This window comes from Penicillium malachiteum (genome assembly GCF_028827825.1).
Source record: "Penicillium malachiteum strain IBT 17515 chromosome Unknown utg000002l:1.0-8849297.0:1.0-8852440.0, whole genome shotgun sequence".
NCBI lineage: Eukaryota > Fungi > Ascomycota > Eurotiomycetes > Eurotiales > Aspergillaceae > Penicillium > Penicillium malachiteum.
The window spans coordinates 5308204-5330287 of record NW_026643095.1 but is presented as its reverse complement, the minus strand read 5'-3'; the positions used below and the strand labels follow the sequence as shown (position 1 = coordinate 5330287).

The 22084-nt window shown below is 47.9% G+C and overlaps 7 protein-coding genes across 7 annotated transcripts; 3 read left to right on the top strand and 4 right to left on the bottom strand.

The window, feature by feature from the left end:
* Positions 1–462: 462 nt before the first annotated feature.
* On the bottom strand, positions 463–1634 carry abnA (putative extracellular endo-1,5-alpha-L-arabinase; the record flags this gene model as incomplete). Its single annotated transcript, XM_057088397.1, has 4 exons — positions 463–598; positions 656–741; positions 796–1272; positions 1368–1634. 4 exons carry the CDS (start codon positions 1632–1634, stop codon positions 463–465), a joined length of 966 nt encoding a protein of 321 aa, XP_056948226.1.
* An 896-nt stretch (positions 1635–2530) lies between these two features.
* On the bottom strand, positions 2531–4034 carry N7483_004959 (glycoside hydrolase family 28 protein; the record flags this gene model as incomplete). The annotated part of the gene is made up of 6 exons (XM_057088396.1): positions 2531–2780; positions 2852–2936; positions 2995–3124; positions 3178–3597; positions 3657–3872; positions 4008–4034. 6 exons carry the CDS (start codon positions 4032–4034, stop codon positions 2531–2533), a joined length of 1128 nt encoding a protein of 375 aa, XP_056948225.1.
* Positions 4035–4726: 692 nt separating this feature from the next.
* Positions 4727–5794, bottom strand: N7483_004958 (short chain dehydrogenase/reductase; the record flags this gene model as incomplete). Its single annotated transcript, XM_057088395.1, has 1 exon — positions 4727–5794. One exon carries the CDS (start codon positions 5792–5794, stop codon positions 4727–4729), a length of 1068 nt encoding a protein of 355 aa, XP_056948224.1.
* A 1440-nt stretch (positions 5795–7234) lies between these two features.
* Positions 7235–8794, top strand: N7483_004957 (histidine phosphatase family protein; the record flags this gene model as incomplete). Its single annotated transcript, XM_057088394.1, has 4 exons — positions 7235–7615; positions 7669–7748; positions 7858–8571; positions 8638–8794. The coding sequence occupies 4 exons, from the start codon at positions 7235–7237 to the stop codon at positions 8792–8794; spliced, it is 1332 nt and encodes a 443-aa protein (XP_056948223.1).
* A 1057-nt stretch (positions 8795–9851) lies between these two features.
* Positions 9852–12167, top strand: N7483_004956 (uncharacterized protein; the record flags this gene model as incomplete). Its single annotated transcript, XM_057088393.1, has 8 exons — positions 9852–10004; positions 10064–10578; positions 10653–10736; positions 10802–10878; positions 10934–10966; positions 11023–11174; positions 11227–11715; positions 11772–12167. The coding sequence occupies 8 exons, from the start codon at positions 9852–9854 to the stop codon at positions 12165–12167; spliced, it is 1899 nt and encodes a 632-aa protein (XP_056948222.1).
* A 267-nt stretch (positions 12168–12434) lies between these two features.
* Positions 12435–13566, bottom strand: sidJ (putative siderophore biosynthesis lipase/esterase; the record flags this gene model as incomplete). Its single annotated transcript, XM_057088392.1, has 2 exons — positions 12435–13433; positions 13513–13566. 2 exons carry the CDS (start codon positions 13564–13566, stop codon positions 12435–12437), a joined length of 1053 nt encoding a protein of 350 aa, XP_056948221.1.
* Positions 13567–15587: 2021 nt separating this feature from the next.
* sidD (nonribosomal peptide synthase SidD) lies at positions 15588–21903 on the top strand (the record flags this gene model as incomplete). The annotated part of the gene is made up of 2 exons (XM_057088391.1): positions 15588–16028; positions 16090–21903. 2 exons carry the CDS (start codon positions 15588–15590, stop codon positions 21901–21903), a joined length of 6255 nt encoding a protein of 2084 aa, XP_056948220.1.
* Between the last annotated feature and the right edge of the window lie 181 nt (positions 21904–22084).

The following is a 22084-nucleotide window of genomic DNA, read 5'->3' as shown; positions in this document are numbered from 1 at the left end:
CAATCGTGATGCGTGTCAGCAATCGGCTGAAATTACCCTCCCATTCCGGCTGCGGCGTCGCTTTTGCGCCTTTGCGGGGCTGATCCGGAATGGAATTTCTAGGCGAGATTCTTGCATATGGCTGACAGACAAGGCTGATTCTCATAGCCAATACCTGTTTTGCAATCGGGCGCGATCGCCATGAAGGCAACTATTTTGAGTTATAGTGGAGATGCGATGAGACGGAGTCCCTCGGACCCTTAAGCCTCGGATGTAAGCAATAGCATTGCCACAATAGCATGGCCACAATACGAGTACTAGTATGATATTTCTCAAGTTCTCAACATGATTCAAGGATAGTTTGAGGCTCTGGTATTTCCAAGGAAATAGAAAAATTCCAATGAATGGACACCACATGTGCACCGGACAACTTTTCCGCAGTTGGCTGTTATCCATTGGGCTCACTTGAACTTGAAGAATCAACTAGACTACAGGCCATCCAGTGGACCAATCAATTGTGTTCCAGCCGAATTGCTTTTCATCGTCCGCATAGCCAATGCTAGTGTTTGTGTAAGCGTAATAAAGAATTGTGCCGTAAGTCGGATCGTCATATACACCCCTGAAATAGTCAGCATCAATGTAAAATCATAGGGGGAGCTTGTTAGTTAGAGCATACTGTCCACCAGGTCCGTAGACCTCTCCATGGCTTTCCAGAACAATTGTACCACCACCATCGGTGCATGCTGTACCATCCGCGTCGACCTATAATCAATTAGAAAACCGAACTCAGTATTTCTGGATGGGTATTTGACTCACGAAGTCTCCTGTAGCAGAGGTTGACCGGCAGACTTTGATATGATACTCTTGTCCTGATGCGGGTAAATCGGTATCATAGGAACAGCAGATACCCCATGAGTAGAACAGATAGTAGTAGTCCCCATACGCGTACATGTAAGAGCCCTCCTCGGGATGGGTGCCATCTGGATAATAGGCAATATTATAGGAAGATCCGCTAGCTGCAGTAGCTGCAGAATTCATCTTAACTTGATAAATATCATCCCAGAATGAACCAAATTGCATATAGTATGTACCGTCGACCTCAATCAAGCTGGGATCGATCGCGTTGTAAATCTTGGCGGAGCTGGATTGAATTCCTACAGAGCCATGGTCTGTCCAAGATCCAAGGTCCATTGTGGCTGAAGTTGCCAGGCCTATCGCAGAGTCCTGGGACCCAAAGGTAGAGACAGCATAATAGACATAGTACAAGTCGTCGATGTAGTGGACGTCGGGCGCCTTGCGTAAATAAAGAGTTAGTCTTGTTTCTCTCTGTTGTAGGAAGGACACGGAGTATTCCAAGACTTCAAAGTCTCGCCTGGTTAAGAACTTACCCAAAGATCAGTGTTTCCATCAAGATCAATGGACGAGCCATCTGGTAGTACAGACCCGACAGATGTCCATGGTCCCAAGAGAGAAGACGCAGTGCAATATGAAATCTCATTCCCAGTAGAAAACCGAAAATAAGTGCCGTCCGAGGACCGCCGAATGAGCGTAGGATCATAAATGACACACTCGCCTGAGCATGTCTCCGGATTTGCATATCCGTACGCTAATGCTGCGAGCGACGCCACCGGTAGTGCCAAATGCCGAAAATGCATGATCGCGAACTTCAAGTTGAACTTGAATACAACTGCTGGTATTCACAAAAAGCTTGAAATTCCACATTCTGCAGCATAATGAGCTCTATTTATCTTCAGGTACGATATTTGACTTTCGGGGTTTCCAAAAAGGACTTATTCGTGGAAATAGCACCAAACCTTAGGTGCGACATACTGCGACACGGGTGGGCAGCCTTACCGCAAAGAGTTCTTCATAGCATGCCGAAGGAATGAATGTGGGTAAACAGCATGTGGGGTTGACCTTGTGAGTGTGTGTGTCAACCGTAATAAAGATGAGAATATGGCGTATGGCCCGTAAACTCAGTTAAGGATGTACGCCGAGTGGTGGATTTGATGTGTTCCTGACGTCTGTGCCGTCTGTGTCATGGGGCACGGAGACAGGTTTCTGCAGAACCCAAATTGCAAAAGAGGTAATATGCCGGCATAACGGGGAATTATATTCAAGATTCAATTCGGCAGGAAGTTTAGTATATGAGAATCATAAAACCTTGGAACTCATACCGAAGTATATTCTCAAGTGCTCGCATCGTTGCGAGCCTGAGGTGTCCAAAGGCATGCGTTATCATAGCTCCTAGTCTGGATCTTCAGCCTGAGACATCCTGAAACTTTTGGTCAATTAAGCTGAAAATTTCAGATTAAGGGGTGAATCGTCTGAATTTGCCTTCACCACGGACATTATCCGACTATAAATTATTATACTTGGTGATCCTACAAGCAAATGACTTTAGGGATTTGAATATCCACTTTTCAATTCCTCCCACATACAGTGGCTCATGAGGAAGGACTTAGATTAAATACAGAATAAGATGAATGAACCAACAAAAGCCCAGTCTCTTGATCTGAGTTCCTTGGCGAGTATCAAGCTAGTTAGAAATCTAGCAGCTTGCAACGCTAGGGACGTTCTCGCAGCTGCCATAGGTCTTACCACCGCTGACCTCGACGCTGCTCCAAGTCCAGTCAGAGCAACCGCTGCTGCCACAGACAATAGCAACATTGTAACCACTTGAGGAGACTGCACCAGACCCGCTAATGCTCTTGATGGTGAGGTCAGTGATGGGAACACCGCTAGTGGGGTCGCCCTTCAGATCACCACCGTCATAGTTCTGCTCAATCAAGATACCGTACCTGAAAATATTAATTAGCATTTGGGAATTCCTAAAGTGTCGTGAGACTGGCTCCGATATCATGAGGCTTACTTGGAGATAGAGGAGAGGGTAATTCCAGAGTAGGTGACACCCTTAATAGTGCCGGTGTCGCCCTCAGTAGCCTTGATGCGAATACCTAGAGGAACGTCAGTTGGTGAAGGATTCACGGCGAATATAAAGACTTGTCTGCTTACCGTTGGCAGAGTCAATCACAGTGGAATCCTCGAATGTAACAGTCTCGACAGTGTTGTCATCGCGACCACCAACGCTACCGATGGAGAGACCGTGACCACCGGAGCAGTATCCGTTCTTGAAGGTGATGTCCTAGGAAAAATATCAGCAAAAGCTCATCGTGGTCCATTTTAAGGTTGTTTTACCGTTCCAGAGTTGATAGCAACACAATCGTCCTGGTTGTAGACAGTGGCACCATCAATAATAACATCGGTACTGGATCCGATATCAAAGCCATCAGTGTTGTGACCCTCAGAGTCACCAGCGCTGTTGTCAATGGTCATGTCCGTGATGGTCAATCCATCACAGCCATTGATGCTGACAGCCTGCACTGGTGTGTTCTCAATGTACAAATTGGTGATAGTGGACGAGGTCAGATCGTGGGCGTAGAAGAACTTGGGCTTAGTCTTGCCACCGTTAGTTCCCTCACCATCCCACCAACGAGAACCGTCAGGGTTCAGCTTTGCGCCGCTGGCACCTGTGATGGTGATGTCGGTTCCCTCAATTTGCAGAAGGGGACCATCCCACTCCTCATAGCCCCAGGTAGTCTCACCCTCGAAGATGACCTGTAGTAAATTTGTCAGCTATGTGACCCATCCAATCCGCCGTAGAGTGAAAAACTTACATGGGTGCCATCTTCAAGATCACTCAGGTCCAGAGTGGTACCAGAAGGGACGGCGACATCTGAAAGGACAATGGTGGAGCAGGACTTCTGAGATTTACTGGCAGAGGAAGCACCCTTAGATCCAGAGAAAGTGCAAGTAGTGGCTCGCTTTTCCAGGTTAGGAGCAGCAGTGATGGCAGGAGCAGCGGGGGGAGGCAACGGCCAGCGTTGCAAGCCCTGCAAGAGCGAGATAAGTAGAAAGGTTCGGCATTGTGACTTGTGAGAATATCCTTGTTTGCTGGATTTCGTTTCATGGATCGAGGGAGAGCTTCTATTTATGCCAATGCTCCCCTGGTACCAGGAGCTTCAAACCTGACACGATGAGCCACGGGAATTCATCCTGAACAGGTTTAGAAAACATTGTTTTCTCCATTTCGATTCCACGTGCCTCCTGACGAACTCCATTGCAGGAGCATTAATTTCCATCATAACGGACATTCAGCTCCATTGGGATTCGGGACACCTGGCTCCGTTTTTGACACTATACGGAGAAATTGAAAGGGACCGGTGTCTCATTCAGCCAATCCATGGTTTCTTCTTCATGCAGGGATCAAAGTCAAAAGGAACACTAGAATAATCAAATCCCGGTGAACAGGGAGAATCTTCGGCATTCCATGTTTCACGATCTTTTTAGTAGCAACACCAATCCCCTAGCCAAGATCTTGGCTCCACCGAGATCTTCGTCAATCCGGACTCATTTGGTTCAGGGACCAGCCATTTGACGCGGAGTTCATGCCAAGAAATAAGTGAATGCCGTTATTTACCACCAGTCATTGATCGTTGCTTGTTTTCGAGACTATTTCATTTGTTCGCATATTTTGCCCGTTGATCTTCCAGTTGCTAGCCCCTGTATGGTACACAGTGGAGGGACTCGGGTCCATCGGGATGTGGATACTGTACAATGTCTCTCTATATTGGACCCACAATTGTGAAGATATTAAAGAGCTCCTTATGAATAGGCAACTCCATTCCATGGAAATAGAGATGTGATAGAGTAATATGATTTTCAGGGGTCTCGGCAATTCTTCCATTTATCTTGAACTCCGATTCCACCGCTGACGGATCGGCCACGTCAGCGCACCAGCCATATCATACGCCCAACCAATCCATCCTCTTGCTTTGATTGCAACATGAACAAGTCCCAACATCCTTTGAGTAAAAATATCTGCCGGTTCCATATCATGTAGATAGCACTCCCAAATAGGTCCTTCTTGTATCTGTTCACCACTGTCATCGCGAAGAACATCCAGTTTTCCAGTTGAAGCGTCGAGTTTCAGCTTTGGCCCAGTAACTAATGAGCGACCTGAACACCTCGAATCTGCAACCAAATATGTCGCCGCTTCGATGACATCCTCGGGCTTCCCCAGTGGAGTGCCTGCTAACAGGGCTCGAACGGGTGCTTGCATGAATTGGCTATCTGTATAGTAGGGACAGACGATGTTTACTCGAACGCCAGCATTTAGCGGAGCCGAGATTCGCAAGCACCGGAAAAGTCCAAGAACTGCATGCTTCGAAACAGTATATGGAGTCTGCGTCATGAGTGGGTGTAAGCTTGCGACGGAGCCCAGTAGCAGGATGTGTCTATCTCTCCCTGGCTCAGAAGTAGGAGATTCCGGCTTGCAGTTGCTGGAATCAGGGTTTTTCGGGAGAAAGAATAATGCAAGATGCACTGTATACATGACGCCAGTTAAATTGACATCAAGTGTTTTAAAACTGGGAGCGGGCGGGCTGGGATCGTTCAAGTAGTCGACTTGAGGTTTTTCAAAAGCTGTTGCTTCTGGGGCATCGTTGATGCCTGCATTTGCAACGACGGTGTCGATTCCACCATGTGGACTTAATTCCACGGCTTGGCGAAAGAAGTTCACCTGTGAAGTCCAGGAGGTGACATCTAATTTGATAAAATGAACATTTTGATTCTGGGATTCCTCGCGGATCTGTGCGGTGACCTTTTCTCCCGCCGACGTGTTGATGTCACCAAGTATCACGGTGGCTCCAGCAGCTGCCCAACGGGCACCAAACGCGGCACCGAAACCAGCAGCGCCGCCGGTGATGAGGATGGTTTTGCCCTGGATGTGAGCAGGATCGTAGCTCAAGTCCATTTTCGATAGATTTATAGTCCTGGGATAGACTATGGAGTAGACGGGGTATAAATGAGGAGCAAGCTCGGGATTGGACTTTTGCCAGTTGGTTAGATATCAAGAAAAGCGGGGACTGATACGGTCAAGTTTCTTGTGGAAGAAGCTTCCAAGAGGGAACCAGCGGAGCTTAGAGGAACTTGAAGAGTCTGACCGCAAGCTACAGAAAGAGCTCCTCGCGATAGGTAATCACGTCAATATTTTAAAGTGTTGTTTGTGCCCCGTACTCACAAGGCTGCCAAGATTGTTGGGATGCGGCTGAGATTGTTGAGCGCCTAGGATACAAGGATTAGTCACTTTATGCAGAATACGGAGTACATGAATATCTCCATCATCACCCATTGATTCCAACTTGAAGATTTTTGTGGATATTTCAAGCTCGGGGGTATATTAGCAAATGAGATCTGAAAATAATCGCCTACTAAGGAGATCTCCCGAGGCTCCTCCAAAGCTTAAAAACATTGATACCTAAGTGGGCCTTGAGCAATTCCAACATTCGAAGATTGAACTGAACTATCCATGGATGAATTGGTAGTATTCAAATGTTATTTTCACATTCTCTCAGCAAGCCATATTTATACATAGTGGGCGTAGCAATATAGGTGCCCAAAGGGATAGTAGCGCTATTAGACCTCGGATCACTCCAGGGCTATAGCAGTGAAGCTTAGTGTGTGATATTTGATAAATACCTTACCCCGTCGTATTTTTGCGATAGTGAGTGTGAAGCCTCACTTCTCAACATCGTGTAATATTACGCCAATGGGAAGGTTCTTCCCGTCATACAGCCTCAATTTTGGATATAATCATTAAAAATAATTGATCCCAGCTGCTGGGTATATCTGTAAGGTCTTGGGGAATTTTCAATGAAAAATAATCGCTTTCTGTGGTTTCCCAAGCCTTTTTAAAAATATCTCTTAACTACTACTACATTGACATTCTGAGACTACATGCGCAATCTGGCACTACATCGACAATCTGGCACTACACTGACATTCTGGCACTACATCAATAATCTAGCACTACACTGATAATCTGGCACTACATCAACAATCGGATAAACTTGAAACAAACAACTTGGGTGTTTATTGCCAAGCACTACTAGTACTATACAGCGGCTGAAGTAGTATATTCACGCAACTGTCAGTGGTCAGATAGAGATAGTATTCAAAGTTGCAACTTTCTTGTAGATATTATTCCGTAGCTAGGTCATTTTATTTAAATCAGTAATCTGGATTCCGTAATAGTCCTTACAACTGCTATAATGGCCTTAACAAAGTGATAATACGTACAGTGATGTGGAAGTTGATGGGTCAACTCTTGATGGCTGACGTCATCATCGATTTACAACCCCTTTTCTATACATAGATTCAACGTTGACAGTCAGTCATCAGACGTCGACCAGTCATGAACTTCTCGCTCATATGGGCGGCCTTGGTCAACCCGAGCAAACTGTTCTCTACAGCGTTGAACCTGATTGTTGTTGATCAAAGACCTGACACGGGGGCTTCCTCCGACGCGTCGTTCTACCCGCCTCTGGATGTCATCTCATATATCACCAATGCGAAACATGGGACCTACGGGGGTATTTTCACTGCCCCCGCAGATGAAGAGACTGAAAAGATTGACGGGACCTACAATTACTGCACTATGCCTCATCCCAGTCCCGACAATTATCAGCTCCCCTCGTCGGTACAGAAAGGCACTACCGAGGCGCAACTAATCTATGTGGAATACATGCAACGACATCAACGTCGCACTCCTTACAACATTCTACCAGGGGGTGAAGTGAGTTGAAACAATCCGCTACCTCATATTCCACACTTACTGACGAAGAACAGGATCAAGAGTATCATTGTGACAACGTGCATATCACGGCTGGATCTTCAAGTGCGGATTCTTCGCTGATCTCAGTGCCAATGTACACTGAAACATACACGGACTCGAAAAATCCATTTACACGTCGATATGTCAATGGAACTTGCCAATTCCCCCAGCTCACACTAGGGGGGGGTGCTTGACGGATACAGACATGGCAGAGACCTATGGGCAGTATACGGAGAGCAACTGAAGTTACTGGCATCGTCTCCGGATACACGTAACGTCTGGTTCCGTGCCAGTAGCTCGCCTCTGACGCATGCGTCAGCCAGTGCTGTGCTGCGAGGCATATGGCCTGATTATGACGGGTCACTCCCGCTGCACCAGCAAGCTTCTGGTATCGACACTGTAGATCAGGGGTTTCCCTGTCCATCACGCAGTCAACTACTATTGACAATTCAATCTACCGATGAATGGAACCAGCATCTTGCTGCCACTCAAGACTTGCGGGACCGCCTTGCTATCTTGTTTAACGCGAACAGAACGGACTGGATGTTCACGTTCGACCATTTCGCCGACAACTTTCAGGCGCGTCTCTGTAATGGGTACCGCCTGCCCTGCAGTCTGAATGATCCCTCCAAGTGCGCCACAGAGGACGATGCCTATGCGGTTTTCCGAGCAGGTGACTGGGAATGGAATTATTGGTGGCATCGTAACCAGCAGGCTTCTCATTACATCCAGTTGACAGAAGGCCTATTTTTGCAAGAGATTGCATTGAGACTTACAGCAATCAAAGAGGGTACACTCGATCGGGTCTACTCCCATACCTTTATTCATGATGGTGATCTAGGTCCAATCCTTGGGGCACTCGGTATCCAGCAATTGCGATGGCCTGGAATGGCTGCGAACATTGCCTTTGAGGTCTGGTATGTACAACTTTCTGTAGGACCCAGTGATTTAACTTCGAAAGGTAGTGCTGACTTCTTGACTAGGAAAACATCCGATTCTGAGCTCTATGTCCGCGTGCTTTACAGTGGACACCCCCTAAGAACGTCAGAAGGAAAATTAGATTGGGTCCCTCTCTCGAAGCTGATCCGGCAACTGAACAAACATGTGCCACAGGATATAGTCGCCATGTGCAGTTCTTAGTTCAGAAACTGCAAGCCGTGCACGAAGTACATAGAAGAACATTGGAAACAGAATGAAGGACTCAATCGACATAAAGATACGATTCCAGAATGTGCGCATTGACCTCCAACCCCTGGATTGTCTCCACTGGGATCGCTGTCAACCACTGACTACAAAGAACTGCGATGATTTTAAAGACATCGAACCATCCTTCGAATTTGAGTAGTATAGCTCAACAGAAACCTGGCATTAGGTAGCTCTTAAATGGGGCTAAATCGTGGAGACTCCGCTGGCTTGAACCCTGTTCCACCGGGGTTTTGCCAGACTTGAAGGCTGAAATATGCGACCAAGACAGATCGACACTTCAAATGCGCAAATAGGTATAGTCCCATATGCACGATTCTGTCAACAGTGCCCAAATGCGCGAGGAATGCAACTATTCAGGAGCCCAAGTGCCTTTATCCATCTTGAATAATACTGCCATGGACTATCAAACTACCGGCCGAACCTTGCAACTTTTAATCTCTCAGCCACTTTGAGCTATCATGCAGTGGTTCCAGCGCCTCTTCCGCAAGCCAGTTCTTCAGGGACTGATCTTCCCCGCTTTCTCCATGTGAGTACCCATAGATCCGCCGAGGTTTGACCGTGAGATTCATTGACCATGACCTTGGAAGAAACGGACATGGTCAAGATCAAAAATAGCACCGCTTCATAATATCCACCATAAATGCCCACGCTCGGTTCATTGTTTTAATATACTCTGCGGGGTAAAAATGGGTCTACCAAGAAAGATGTGGCTAAGAGCCTGATGTGTGATACAAAACTCCGAGTCCTATTATGGCAAAGGCATCTCCACTCACTATCGGTTGAAGAGCAATGGCTAAGGTTTCTTCCCAATGGAGGGGTGATATACAGGCACCCTTGGCAGGAAGCCATAGTCAATGCAGGGCAAACGCCACATTTGTGAGGGTAAAATATCACCTATCGGTTAAATTCCAACCAGGTTTGACTATAAGAGCAGCTTTACGCCCTCAAATTGAGAATTTATTTTTGAAGTCATATTACGAAGCTTCACACGATGTCTTTCAAAGGAGTCTTTTCTTTAAAGCCTGGCCTCAGTGCCCTCTCCATCTGCTGTGCACTTTTCCAAACAGTGCAAGGCATTTCGCTTCAAGTAAACAAGAGCGGCGGAAATGCCTCAAGTTCCTTGATGTATGGCTTCATGTTTGAAGTATGTGTCATATTTCTGCTGTTTAGTAGACATACAAATATTGACCAATCGTGTGATAGGATATCAATCACTCTGGTGATGGTGGCATCTATGGTCAAATCTTGCGAAACAATGGCTTACAGGGCACAGCGCCTGATCTGACCGCATGGGGTGCTGTTGGTGATGCCACAATTGCGATTGACTTTGACAATCCTCTCACAACCGCAATCCCACACACCCTACGCCTGGACGTCGCCAGTGGAACCAGTGGTACTGTCGGTGTTACTAACACAGGATACTGGGGAATTCCAGTGGATGGAAGTGAGCATCAGACTTACTTCTGGATCAAGGGTGATATAAGCGGCGACATTACTGCAAGCCTGGTCGGCAATGGTACCGGGACAATTTATGGCTCGACATCAATCCCTGTTTCTTCCACCAGTGACAATTTTACATATGTTGACGCTTCTCTGTCGACGGAAAAGGCACCAAATGGAGATGTCTATTTTGAGCTTTCTTTGGATGGAGCTGAGGTGGCTGGCTCCTCGCTCTATTTCGGTCTTGTTCAGCTGTTCCCTACCACTTACAAGGACCGGTAATATAAATCCTCACCACCAAAGCAATGCATCCGCGGCGCTTGCATGTTAGCTTTTTACTGACAATTTTTAGGTATAACGGTCTCCAGCCTCGCATCGCTAATGTCTTGGAAGCCGTCGAGGCATCTTTCCTGAGATTCCCAGGTGGCAACAATCTGTAAGTCATCTCCGAAATCGAACAAATTCTTTGGTATTTCTTTCATCCCGCTAACCTTCTTGAAGCGAGGGAGAGTCACTGGATAATCGTTGGAAGTGGAACGAAACTATCGGACCCGTCCAAGATCGCCCTGGACGTGAGGGTAAGTAGTCTAGCTCATATTTCATTCACGCATGCAACTAACGATGATTCCTTAGGAACTTGGAGCTACTATAATACAGATGGCCTTGGTAAGACTTCCCAGAGTTCTTATGAGAAAAAGAAATATTTATTGAACTATTCGCAGGTCTTGATGAGTACCTTTACTGGTGTGAGGACATGGGTCTCTCACCATTGCTGGCTATCTGGGCTGGCTTTGCTCTAGAGGCTGGTGCAGGTACCCCTCTAACTGGTGATGCACTGACTCCTTATGTCAACGATGTTCTGAATGAGCTCGAGGTGAACATCAAAGCTCATCGCCCTTTATCTTTCCGTTGCTAATAGTATGTAGTATATTCTGGGTGATGCAAGCACAGCATACGGCGCAATCCGTGCTGCGAATGGGCGAACAGAGCCTTGGGACGTCACCATAGTTGAAATTGGCAATGAGGATAACTTGGGAGGTGGCTGTTCCAGCTATGCCGAGCGATTTACCGCATTCTACGACGCCATTAATGAGAAATATCCCGATGTGACTCTCATCGCCAGTACCAACGATGCGTCTTGTTTGCCAAGCCCTATGCCGAGTGGAGCTATGGTGGACTACCACGACTACAACACGCCCGATGGACTTGTGGGCCAGTTCGACTACTTCGATAACATTGACCGCACCAGCTCATACCTTGTTGGGGAGTATGCCCAAAATGGTGTTGAGTACCCAATCATGCAAGGCGCCGTTGGTGAGGCAGTCTTCATGATCGGTATGGAGCGCAACAGCGATCTCATCAAGATGGCTTCATACGCTCCCCTTCTACAGCTCGTGAACTCTACTCAATGGACTGTATGTTCTAACCTCACCCATAATCTTGGGTTTTCCACATGCTGACACGCTTTCAGCCCAACTTGATTCCATTCACCCAGAGTCCTGACAATGTTGTCGAGACTACAAGCTACTACGTCCAGCAGATGTTCTCTGTGAATCGTGGGGACACAATTAAGGAGGTAACCAGTGATTCGGCGTTTGGACCCGTCTACTGGGTTGCCTCTAGCGCCAGTGATTCATCGTACTTTGTCAAGCTGGCGAACTATGGCAGCGATACTCAAGACTTGAGTGTCAATATTAATGGATTGACCACTGCGAAGTTGACTTTAGTTGGTGATGACGACCCCCATGCCGCGAATACACCTGATGAGTCTCCAGTTGTGCCTGTGCAATCAACTCTCAGCAGCTCAAACGGCACGTTTACTTTCACTTTGCCCGCTTGGTCAGTTGCTGTGTTAGCAGCTAGCTAGTGTCATTCTACTAGGTAGACTTCGGGAGTAACGATAGCTTTGAAACCCGTCAGATGATAGAAATTGATACTCATTGTAGCCAGTCCTTCAAGTTATTTTTATTACATGAGTTTCGGAATAGAAGTGATTTAACTTTGAATGCTATGAATTTGTGACTCGCTTTTCACTATCCATTTTCGCATCCCAGACCTGAAACAAACAAGAATCATCGGCTAATAAGACTATAACAAAACCCAACACCATGTTCTAATCTATGTGTTAGAGAATCTATTTCGCAAGCGCCTCTCCCAAGTATCCCATGACCTTGCCGACCAAGAATTGCCTTGGCTCAGCCTGATCATCATTACTCAACGCATGAGAAGCATTGGGAATAACCGCAGTCCACTTATCATCCCAAATCTGGAACTTATCACCATGGTTTATGGCCTTCTTCCATCTAGCCAGATTCTTCTCCTTATCCACCCACCCAGGAATAGCCTGATCCGCACCAGAGTACAAGACCATCAGCTTATGCTTCAGCAGACCCTGCTCCTGAATCAATCCAAATGTCGACGCAAGCTGATCATCACTCAGATCTGCACTGAACAGGTCATCCTCGCCAGGGATATGCGGACTCTCAGGACTATACAGACTCAGGAAGCGGCGACAACTGATAGGTGTATTGGAGGGGTAGATAGCAGAGGTCAACTCCAGCGGAAGCATAGTATCGCAGGAACTATTTTGCGCAACAGCCTCCTTAGAAATCGCCTCCATCTTATCACAGATCTCTTGCATCTGGCTAGGCGAGTTACCGCCAAACCCGTGCTCAATGCACAGCTGCACAGCTTCTCGGTCTGACACGGGCGCTTGCATGATAGCTCCGTCTAGCGGTAAGCGATCCGTGTGCTCGAGGCTCGCGTCGAATGCGGGTGCAGTGGTGTGAGGGTTTGGACGGTAGAGGTAGTGCATCACGCATTGACTACCAGTTGAGTGACCCATCATAACGATCTTGCCCTCGCCGAATTTCTCGGTCTTGAAATCCTTGATGTATCGGATACACTGCGCAATCTCGTTTGTATCGCGGTCCAGGTGGCCCAGACCCCATGATTGGTAAGAGGATGTGAGGTTTAGAGTGAAGAGGGACCACTCGGTAGGCTGGAGGGCCTTGGCCAGGTCGGCCATGTAGGAGGTTGTGGCGAGGCCATCGCCTAGACCGCCGACGAAAAGGAGACTGTGAGGTTTGCGGGCATTTGCGGTGGTGTATTCGAATGTGACGAGGGATTCAGTCTATGTTGGATCAGATATGTTAGTTCACGTTCATGAGGCAGCTGAGAATTGCGACTGGGATTCGGAGCTGGTGACATACGTAGTGGTGCAGGACGCCTGGGAGACCTCCTTTCGGCCAGAACTTGGAATACATCTTGCAGGTAGGGGTTGAAGAATAATGTACTAGTTTTAGATATGTGTATATTTGTGCAGATCCTCAATTTGTGAATGTGGAAGTGTATAGCAGTTGGTGATACGTGTTCGTGGGATGCAGGAGTCTTGTGCCTCCGGGTTATGTATTTTGCCGCGGGGGTTCATGTAGCTTGCCCGTTATCAGATCAAACTAATTTCCGAGACCGGGCTTTCAGGTGGCTCTTGCTCTGTGTGTTCGGGTTCCGTCGGCATCGCAACGTGCGAGTGGTGCCCTAGACCCGCTTGCTGCGCCGTTGACCCACTTGATAAATGATCTCATTCGGGTGCTCGCTTGATCCTGCCGAACTGAAACCCCTGGAAGATTCGGTTCTTGAAGGACTTGAAATCTGTCATAGCTAAGAATTATGGAGCTCTTTATCGGGAAAGAAAAAAACCGAGCAAGTTCCTGAGGCCTGAATCCACTGAGGCAGTTCTTAGGGTTTGTTGCATAATGGTATCAGTGTATCCGAACGATACCCGTGGGTATGTTACCGTATAAGGAGAGGCGTATTCTGTATCGTACTCAACGTAATACCTTACGACCCACCGGGGTAAAATACATCTGTAACGGGCAATTGGTATATTACGTCCAATGACATGGCCCGAGGGATTTAAGACAGTAAAAGACAACGTGGGTCCATCTCCGATGCTAAAACGACCATGACTTGATTTAGACCAAACCCTACCCTAATCAGGTTTTTGGCGGTTTAGCCGGAAAACAATCTGATTATCGTATGGTGCGCAGACCTTTTCGGGGGCGGACGGAATACAATTCCAAGTTGAGACTGAAGGACCGCCAGCTGCAACCTCATTATGCAGGTAAAGAGGAGAAATAAGAAGCTAAAGCATAATAAGATGCATAAAATGACTTCTTTCAGAGGCTAGTTTGATGGTTCAGCTTAATTCCAACCGATAGCTTTGTCCTCTACCCAACGATCATGCCCGAACATGGATGGATACACGTACGGCTTTGCTTGTAAGTTGGCAATGCGCCTGGGTTGGTCGGTAACTCTCATCTCCAGAAAAATGGGTCCAAAGTAGTGGCATGATGGGGCTCCATCAGAGAATTTGAGACCTGAAGGCATCTTCCAGAGTCATGGTGGACTTTTGATATATGAAATGCGCATATATAGAGACTTGGCACAAACCATTACATTGTCGAAATAGGCTTTAATTATGATCAGGGGTCAAAGTCATATTGCATCAACTTGATTTTTTCCGAAAGGAGACAAATAAACGACCAAGGTCACCCATTCACCCATTAGTTCACAAGGGGGGGGGGAAACAAGCGAGCCAAGAGGCCCAACATCGCGGGAGGCGCGCCTTCAAGATCCAGATATTCAGGTTAATTTTCAATTCGTTATTTACAGGAAAGTTTCATTCTGTCATGATTAACCCGTGGACAATTTCCTTGTTTTTATTTCGTTTTGTTTCAATTTCATGCTCGAGCGTTTTTTGGTACATTGTCATGCTCCGATACACGTAAATACGCCAATCGGATAAGATTTCGATCCACCATCAGACGGATCTGATAAAAATTATTCACCGCAAGCCTGACAGATAACAGGACAAGTGGGTTTTGAACAAGCCGAATTAAAATCATTTCCATGGAAATGCCAATTTTAAACGAGCAGTAATGATTTCAAACATGTTTTTAAGGATTTATTTTGCTTTTTATTTCTGCAAGTCAACAGTCTCGGCTAGACTGAAACTTGAAGACTGCGCATTGAATCCACTCACACTTGCCGATCTCGCTCTTTATACAGTAACTGTACGGAACATTTCCCTTTGCCCCGCGGTTGGGTCGTCACCGGAAAGGGACAGGTAGTCCTATGCACGTTCGGGGGGTTATATATGGTACACTAAGCCCTTTCAGTCAGCTCGCATTTGCGCAAAGCTCAAGAACGACCGAGGTTCGACTCCTCTTCTCCCACCTTACATTCGCTCCGGGATTCAGTTTAGAGAACTGTAATGGTCGAAAGTATGGGTTCTATACAAGAGAATGATCACCAAATTAACGGGGCCGTTGAGTCGCTGTCAACCGTTGAGTCCCGTCCGGCGGACAGCGACGGCTTCCGGTCTTTCCAAGTTGTCAACCTTGCGACAGGAGATGAATTCACACCAACAGGCATGAAGGAGGAAGTAGTATTGCTCGCATGGCTCATTGTACTCATGCGCACTCGCGAAGGTACTCTTCCTCGCTATGAATGGGCTTACAAGACGCACTCCGATGATGCCGACCTCAAGTCGAGTCATAATGAACTACCCACCGAGACTCTGGTACCAGGACTGCAAAGTGGCGCTGAAGAGGTCGCTCAAGCTATTCTGAAGCACATTAAATCAGTTGCGCCCGCTGAGCCCAATTCGGCGTCGCTCCTTCTCAGCACCGGTTCCTTAACACAAGATGCGGAAGCTAACGAGGAAGTGAGTAAAAGGCCCTGAATGCACCCATCTTTAATTAATTTGCTAATAAAATCAAATGAAGGGCGCAATCTTCCTTGAAGCACGCTTCCAAAATGAACAAATTGAAATTCGCCCTGTTTGGAGCACCAAAAACCAGCTAGAATATACCGTGAACCACCACGTTGAGCAATTGGCCGACACTATTAAATCATACCTCTCAACCCCACACTCTTCCATCGAGGAGACCCTCAAACCGACCGAATGCGATTTCGATGAAATTTGGCGCATCAACCATGAGCTTCCTCCAACCTATAGCTTTGGCTCACATGAATTGGTGTCCGAACAAGCCCAGAAAGTTCCCGACAAGGTCGCCATAGATTCATGGGATGGCGAGTTGACATACGGTCAGATCGATCAATGGTCATCACATGTGGCATGGAAGCTCAAGGAAATGGGCGTCGAGCTGAATGATGTATTGCCTGTCTGCTTCGAAAAGTCAAGGTGGACAATCATTGCAGTGATGGCTGTTATGAAAGTGGGCGCAACTTTTGCGCTTATGGATCCCACCTTGCCGCTTGCCCGACTTCAAAATATGGCAACGCAGGTCGGCGCAAAGGCAATGGTTTCATCACGAAACCAATTTGAATTCTCGAGCCAGATCATGCCCAGCGAGAAGATTTTCGTTGTGGAAGAGAGTGCATTTGCTGAGATCCCCAAGTCAGAGGTTATTGCTGCACTCCCAACAGTGCCACCACAAACATTAATGTATATCATCTTCACTTCTGGAAGTACTGGCACACCCAAAGGTGTCACAATCTCGCACGAAACCTACACCAGCAGTCTGATTCCTCGATCACAGGCAGTTGGCTACAAGGAGGATTCCCGAGTCCTCGATTTTGCGTCATATGCTTTCGACGTTAGCATTGACAGTATGCTTTGCACACTCAGCCAGGGTGGTTGTCTATGCATTCCATCCGATGATGATCGTCTGAATGATATCAACGATGTGATTCGCAAATTGAGGATCAACTACGCCGGTATGACACCGTCGGTTGCTCGTATTCTGGATCCAGATGTCATCAAGTCACTCACAAACGGTCTTGGTCTTGGAGGAGAGGCAGTGCCAGCAAGAGATGCCAATATCTGGGGCCAGGATGCTCGAATTATTATTGGATATGGTCCTTGCGAGTGTACCATCGGGTGCACCATCAACAGCAGCGCTGCCACTGGCAGAGATTATCTTTCGATTGGACCCGGTAATGGTGCTGCCATGTGGATCGTTGATCCTAATGACCATGAACAACTGATGCCCATCGGCGCTGTGGGTGAATTACTTGTCGAGGGACCCATCGTCGGTCAAGGATACTTGAATGACCCTGAGAAAACGGCTAGTGTGTTCATCGAAGATCCTTCCTGGCTTGTTACCGGCCACAAAGATTATGCTGGTCGTCACGGTCGTCTCTATAAGACTGGTGATCTTGGAAGATACGATCCCGATGGTTCTGGTGGTATTGTCTTCGCTGGACGAAAAGATACCCAGGTCAAGCTTCGTGGTCAGCGTGTTGAGCTTGGTGAGATTGAGAGTCAGCTGCGCGCTATCTTGCCCCCGGATACCAATGTCATTGCCGAAGTTATTGTGCCCCAGGGTACTGGAGGTCAAGCAACCCTTATCGCTTTCGTCACCACACCTGCTATGAAGGAACAAGGTGGCACTGGCGTGAGCGCTGCCGAGCCCTCTGAGGATCTGCGAGCCATTCTCTCCAATCTCAGCACAGAACTGGCCAAGGTCGTGCCTCGATACATGGTTCCCACAGCCTACATTCCCGTCAATGATATCCCCGTCTTAATTTCTGGCAAGACCGATCGCAAGCAACTCCGGGCCTTTGGTACTACGATCGATCTGCGACAGTTGGACACCGGTAATGAAACAACCGCCAACCGAGAACTGACCGATCTCGAAAAGCGTCTTCGTGAGATCTGGGCTCAAACTTTGAAGCTTGAAGCCGAGAACATCAAGCTCAATGACAATTTCTTTGCCCTGGGAGGTGACTCGGTCGCAGCAATGAAGCTTGTCTCCGTTTGCCGGTCTCAAGGTCTTGATCTCTCTGTCATCGGCATGTTTGGCAACCCATCACTCTCTGCGATGGCTGACGTCATTACTCCGCTGGGTGATGAAGTCGAGGCACAAGCTGAAACAGCTGCATTCTCAATGATCTCCCAGGATTCCGAGAATGCTTGTGCAGAGGCTTCCCAGATCTATGGATTCAAGAAGACTGCCATTGAGGATATCTACCCTTGCACCCCTACACAAGAGTCACTTTTCACATTCTCATTGAAATCAGTCAAACCATATGTCGCTCAGCGTGTGGCTAGCATCCCATCAAGCATTGATATTGATACATGGAAGAAGGCATGGGAGGAAGTGGTCACCCATAGTCCCATCCTCCGTACCCGCCTTGCTCAACTTCAAGAACCCGGCCTCCAGCAAGTTGTGCTGCAGGACACCATCTACTGGAGAGACTCGGATAATCTTGAAAAATACCTTGAGAGCGATCGGAATGATAGAATGCAGCTTGGAGATCGTCTAGCTCGGTACGCTGTTGTCGAAGACAATGGCCAAAAATACATGGTTTGGACAATCCACCACGTTGTTTACGATGGATGGTCTGAGCCTGTCATTCTGAAGAAGGTCAACGAAGCTTTGAAAGGTCAACCTGTTGAGGTCACCACTCAGATGAGAGAATTTGTCAAATGGGTCAAAGACACAGATGAGGTCGCCATGGATGAGTTCTGGCGCCGAGAGCTCAGGAATGCCGTCGGTCCTCAGTTCCCTCGTCTCCCCTCCAGAGACTTTGTGCCTTACCCGGACGCAAATGTTGAACATTCCGTATCTGTGCAGACGAACACGAAGTATCCTTTCACACTCGCTACCTTGATTCGAGGTGCATGGGCCCTGGTCTCTTCTCAACACTCGGGAAGTGATGATGTTGTGTTTGGCGAGACTCTTACTGGTCGTGACATTGCCTTGCCTGGAGTCGAGGGGATTGTTGGACCCCTGATCGCCACAGTACCTGTTCGCATTCGTGTGAACCGTCAAACTACCATCGAGTCATTCCTGCAAGCCGTTCAACAAGGAGTCTTGACTCGGTCTCCTTACCAGCATCTGGGTATGCAGAATATCCGCAAGGTCAGCCGCGATGCCCAACATGCGTGCGAGGCTCCTACAGGCCTGGTCATTCAGCCAGAGCCAGACTCTTCCGCCGTCAGCGAGCTGGGCTTTGCTGTTGGTGATGTTGTTCAGGAAGCACTCCACTTCAACCCTTACCCACTCATGATCGGATGTGGAATTCGCAAGGGCGGTTTCAGAATCCGTGCCAACTTTGATAGCACTCTGATCCAGCCTACACAGATGAAGCGTGTTCTTGCTCAGATGGAAATGGCTTGTTATCAATTGACACGAAATATCTCAAGGAAGCTTGAGGAGGTTTCCTGCATTCCTGATACTGAACTCAGCCATATTTGGAAATGGAATGCTACTCCTCCGCTATCCCTCGACGAGTTCACAAATAAGCTTCGCGCCAACTTGGGCATCAAGGCCGGATCTCCGTACCCCAATGCTGTTGTACCTTGGGTAGTCGATGCTCGCAACGAATCCCATCTTGCAGCGATTGGCTGCGTCGGTGAACTTTGGCTCGAGGGTAATATTCTCTCTGGCGAGATTGTCGATTCTCCAGCGTGGCTGACTGCTGGAAGTTCCGCTTGCGCTGGTCGCACCGGTAAAGCCCAGCCAACAGGCGACATTGTGAAACTGGAAGAGGATGGAAACTTGGTATATGTCGGTCGCAAAGAGGATCTCATGCCTGTTGAGGGTCATGCAGTCAATATTGCTGATTTGGAGGCTCACTTTGCCACATATCTTTCGCCGACTGTACGCGCTGCTACTGCAGTTTTCCAATCAGTATCAGAAGATGGCGAGAAACAGACAGAGCTTGTCATTTTCCTACAGCCTCATTCCTCCAAGGAGAAGGAAATCGAAGTTACTTCCGAGAATTATGAGCTTGGCCAAAAGGAATTCCGAGTGACAACCCGCACTGTGGTGCCATCAAGCCTGGCTCTTGGTCTGAGAAAACTTGACAAGTTCGTTCGGGATTCTCTCCCCTCTTACATGGCTCCTTCGGCATATGTTGTGGTTGAGGAGTTGCCAGCTGAGACAAATTATAATGACTACCAAGCTCGTCTGAACGAGCTAGCCTCAAGTATCCCTGCATCCGTGCTTCAGCAGCTCCGCGAAGGCTTCCAGGAGGCATGGAAGAAGACATCCGCACAGGCCAATCTAACACCAAAGGAGAATATCCTGCGAACTGCCTGGGCCAACATCCTTCGCATGGAGCCCGAAAAGATTGACCTGGACGATAACTTCTTCCGCCTGGGTGGTGACTCTGTCTTGGCCATGAAGTTGGTTTCCAGTCTGCGCACCCAGGGACATGGCTTGAGTGTGGCCGACATCTTCCAGCACATGCGTCTTGGAGATGCGGCCCGTGTCCTGAAGCTCGACCAGGCTTCCAAACAGGATGTGAAGCCTTACAAGCCCTTTTCTGCCCTGGGTCAGTCAGATGTTAATGCTGGAATTGTTCACCCGAAACTTGCAAACCCCAACTGGGCCATTCACGATATTGCTCCAGTAACTGATTCTCAGGTTGTGGACATCAAGGCTACTTTGAATGCTCCCCGAACTGGCATTCAATATAACATGTTATTCTTCGATGAGGGTATTGACCGGGAGAAGCTTCTTAACGCCTGCAATGAGCTCATCAAGGCTCATGAAATTCTCCGAACAGTCTTTGTGGAGCATGAATCCAAGTTCTACCAGGTCGTCTTGGAGGAAATGGAAACACCCCTGACCAAGCACCTTGCCGACGACGATCTGGAGAAATCTGTTAAAGAGGTCTGCGAGGTCCACGCTGAGCTTGAATTCAAGCTCGGCTCATCATTCCTGCAGATTCTTCACGTGGAAGGCCGAGACGGGCGCGATTGCCTCGTGTTGGGTCTATCCCACGCTCAATATGATGGTGTCTCTCTCCCACGAATGCTGCAAGATCTGGAGACCTTCTACACCGGAGGCGAGATCGCGGCTCACCAGCCATTTAACGTGTACATTGGTCGCATCTCCGACGAACGTGTTCAGAAAACAGCCGTTACCTACTGGAGCAATCTCCTCCAGGGCTCCTCTCTCTCCGTCTTGGAAGGTCCCACAACTCAACCTACCGACCGCGGCATCTTCAAGACCAAGGCTGTTGAGAACTCCAAGCCCTTGGAGTATATTACTACCGCCAACCTTCTCACTGCAGCCTGGGCGTTGCTCTTGGCTCGCCGTCTCCGCAAATCAGACGTCGCTTTTGGAGGCGTCACCTCCGGCCGAACAGTCGATCTCCCTGACGTGGAGAATATCGTCGGACCGTGCTACCAACTCACCCCGATCCGCGTTCTCTTCGAGTCACACTGGACAGCAATGGATCTTCTACAGTTCGTACAGAAGCAGAGCGCCGAGTCGGCCGCATACGATTTCATGGGCTTTGAGAAGATTGCTCAGCAGTGCACTGAGTGGTCCGAGGGTCAGTTCTATGACTCACTGGTCCATCATCAAGATTGGGATGACTTTGATACCATGCCTTTTGCTGGTGGAAGCTGCAAGGTGGATATTCTGAACCCTCATGGTGACTCGCCCAAGCCGTTGAAGGTTGTTTCATTCGTTAAGGAGGGAAAGACACATGTTGGTCTTGTTGGAAGTGAACAGGATGCTGTGTTTGTTGGTGAAACCCTGGACGAGCTTGCTGCTACTGTGCTGGAGCTGAGTGAACAAAAGGTGGAGGCTTTGCTTGATGCTGAAGTATTCTAAATGATCTTTGCATAGCATTTTGTTGTACTTGTCTCTTTTCAGTACTTGTCTTTATAAATTGAACTGGTTTCCATTAAATTAAGAAAGATAGTCGAATCTATGTAGTACTAACAAAAAAAGAAAAGAAATTCAGCAAGGCCAGGAATCGAACCCAGGCCCTTCAAAATCAGAAATGCGTGGC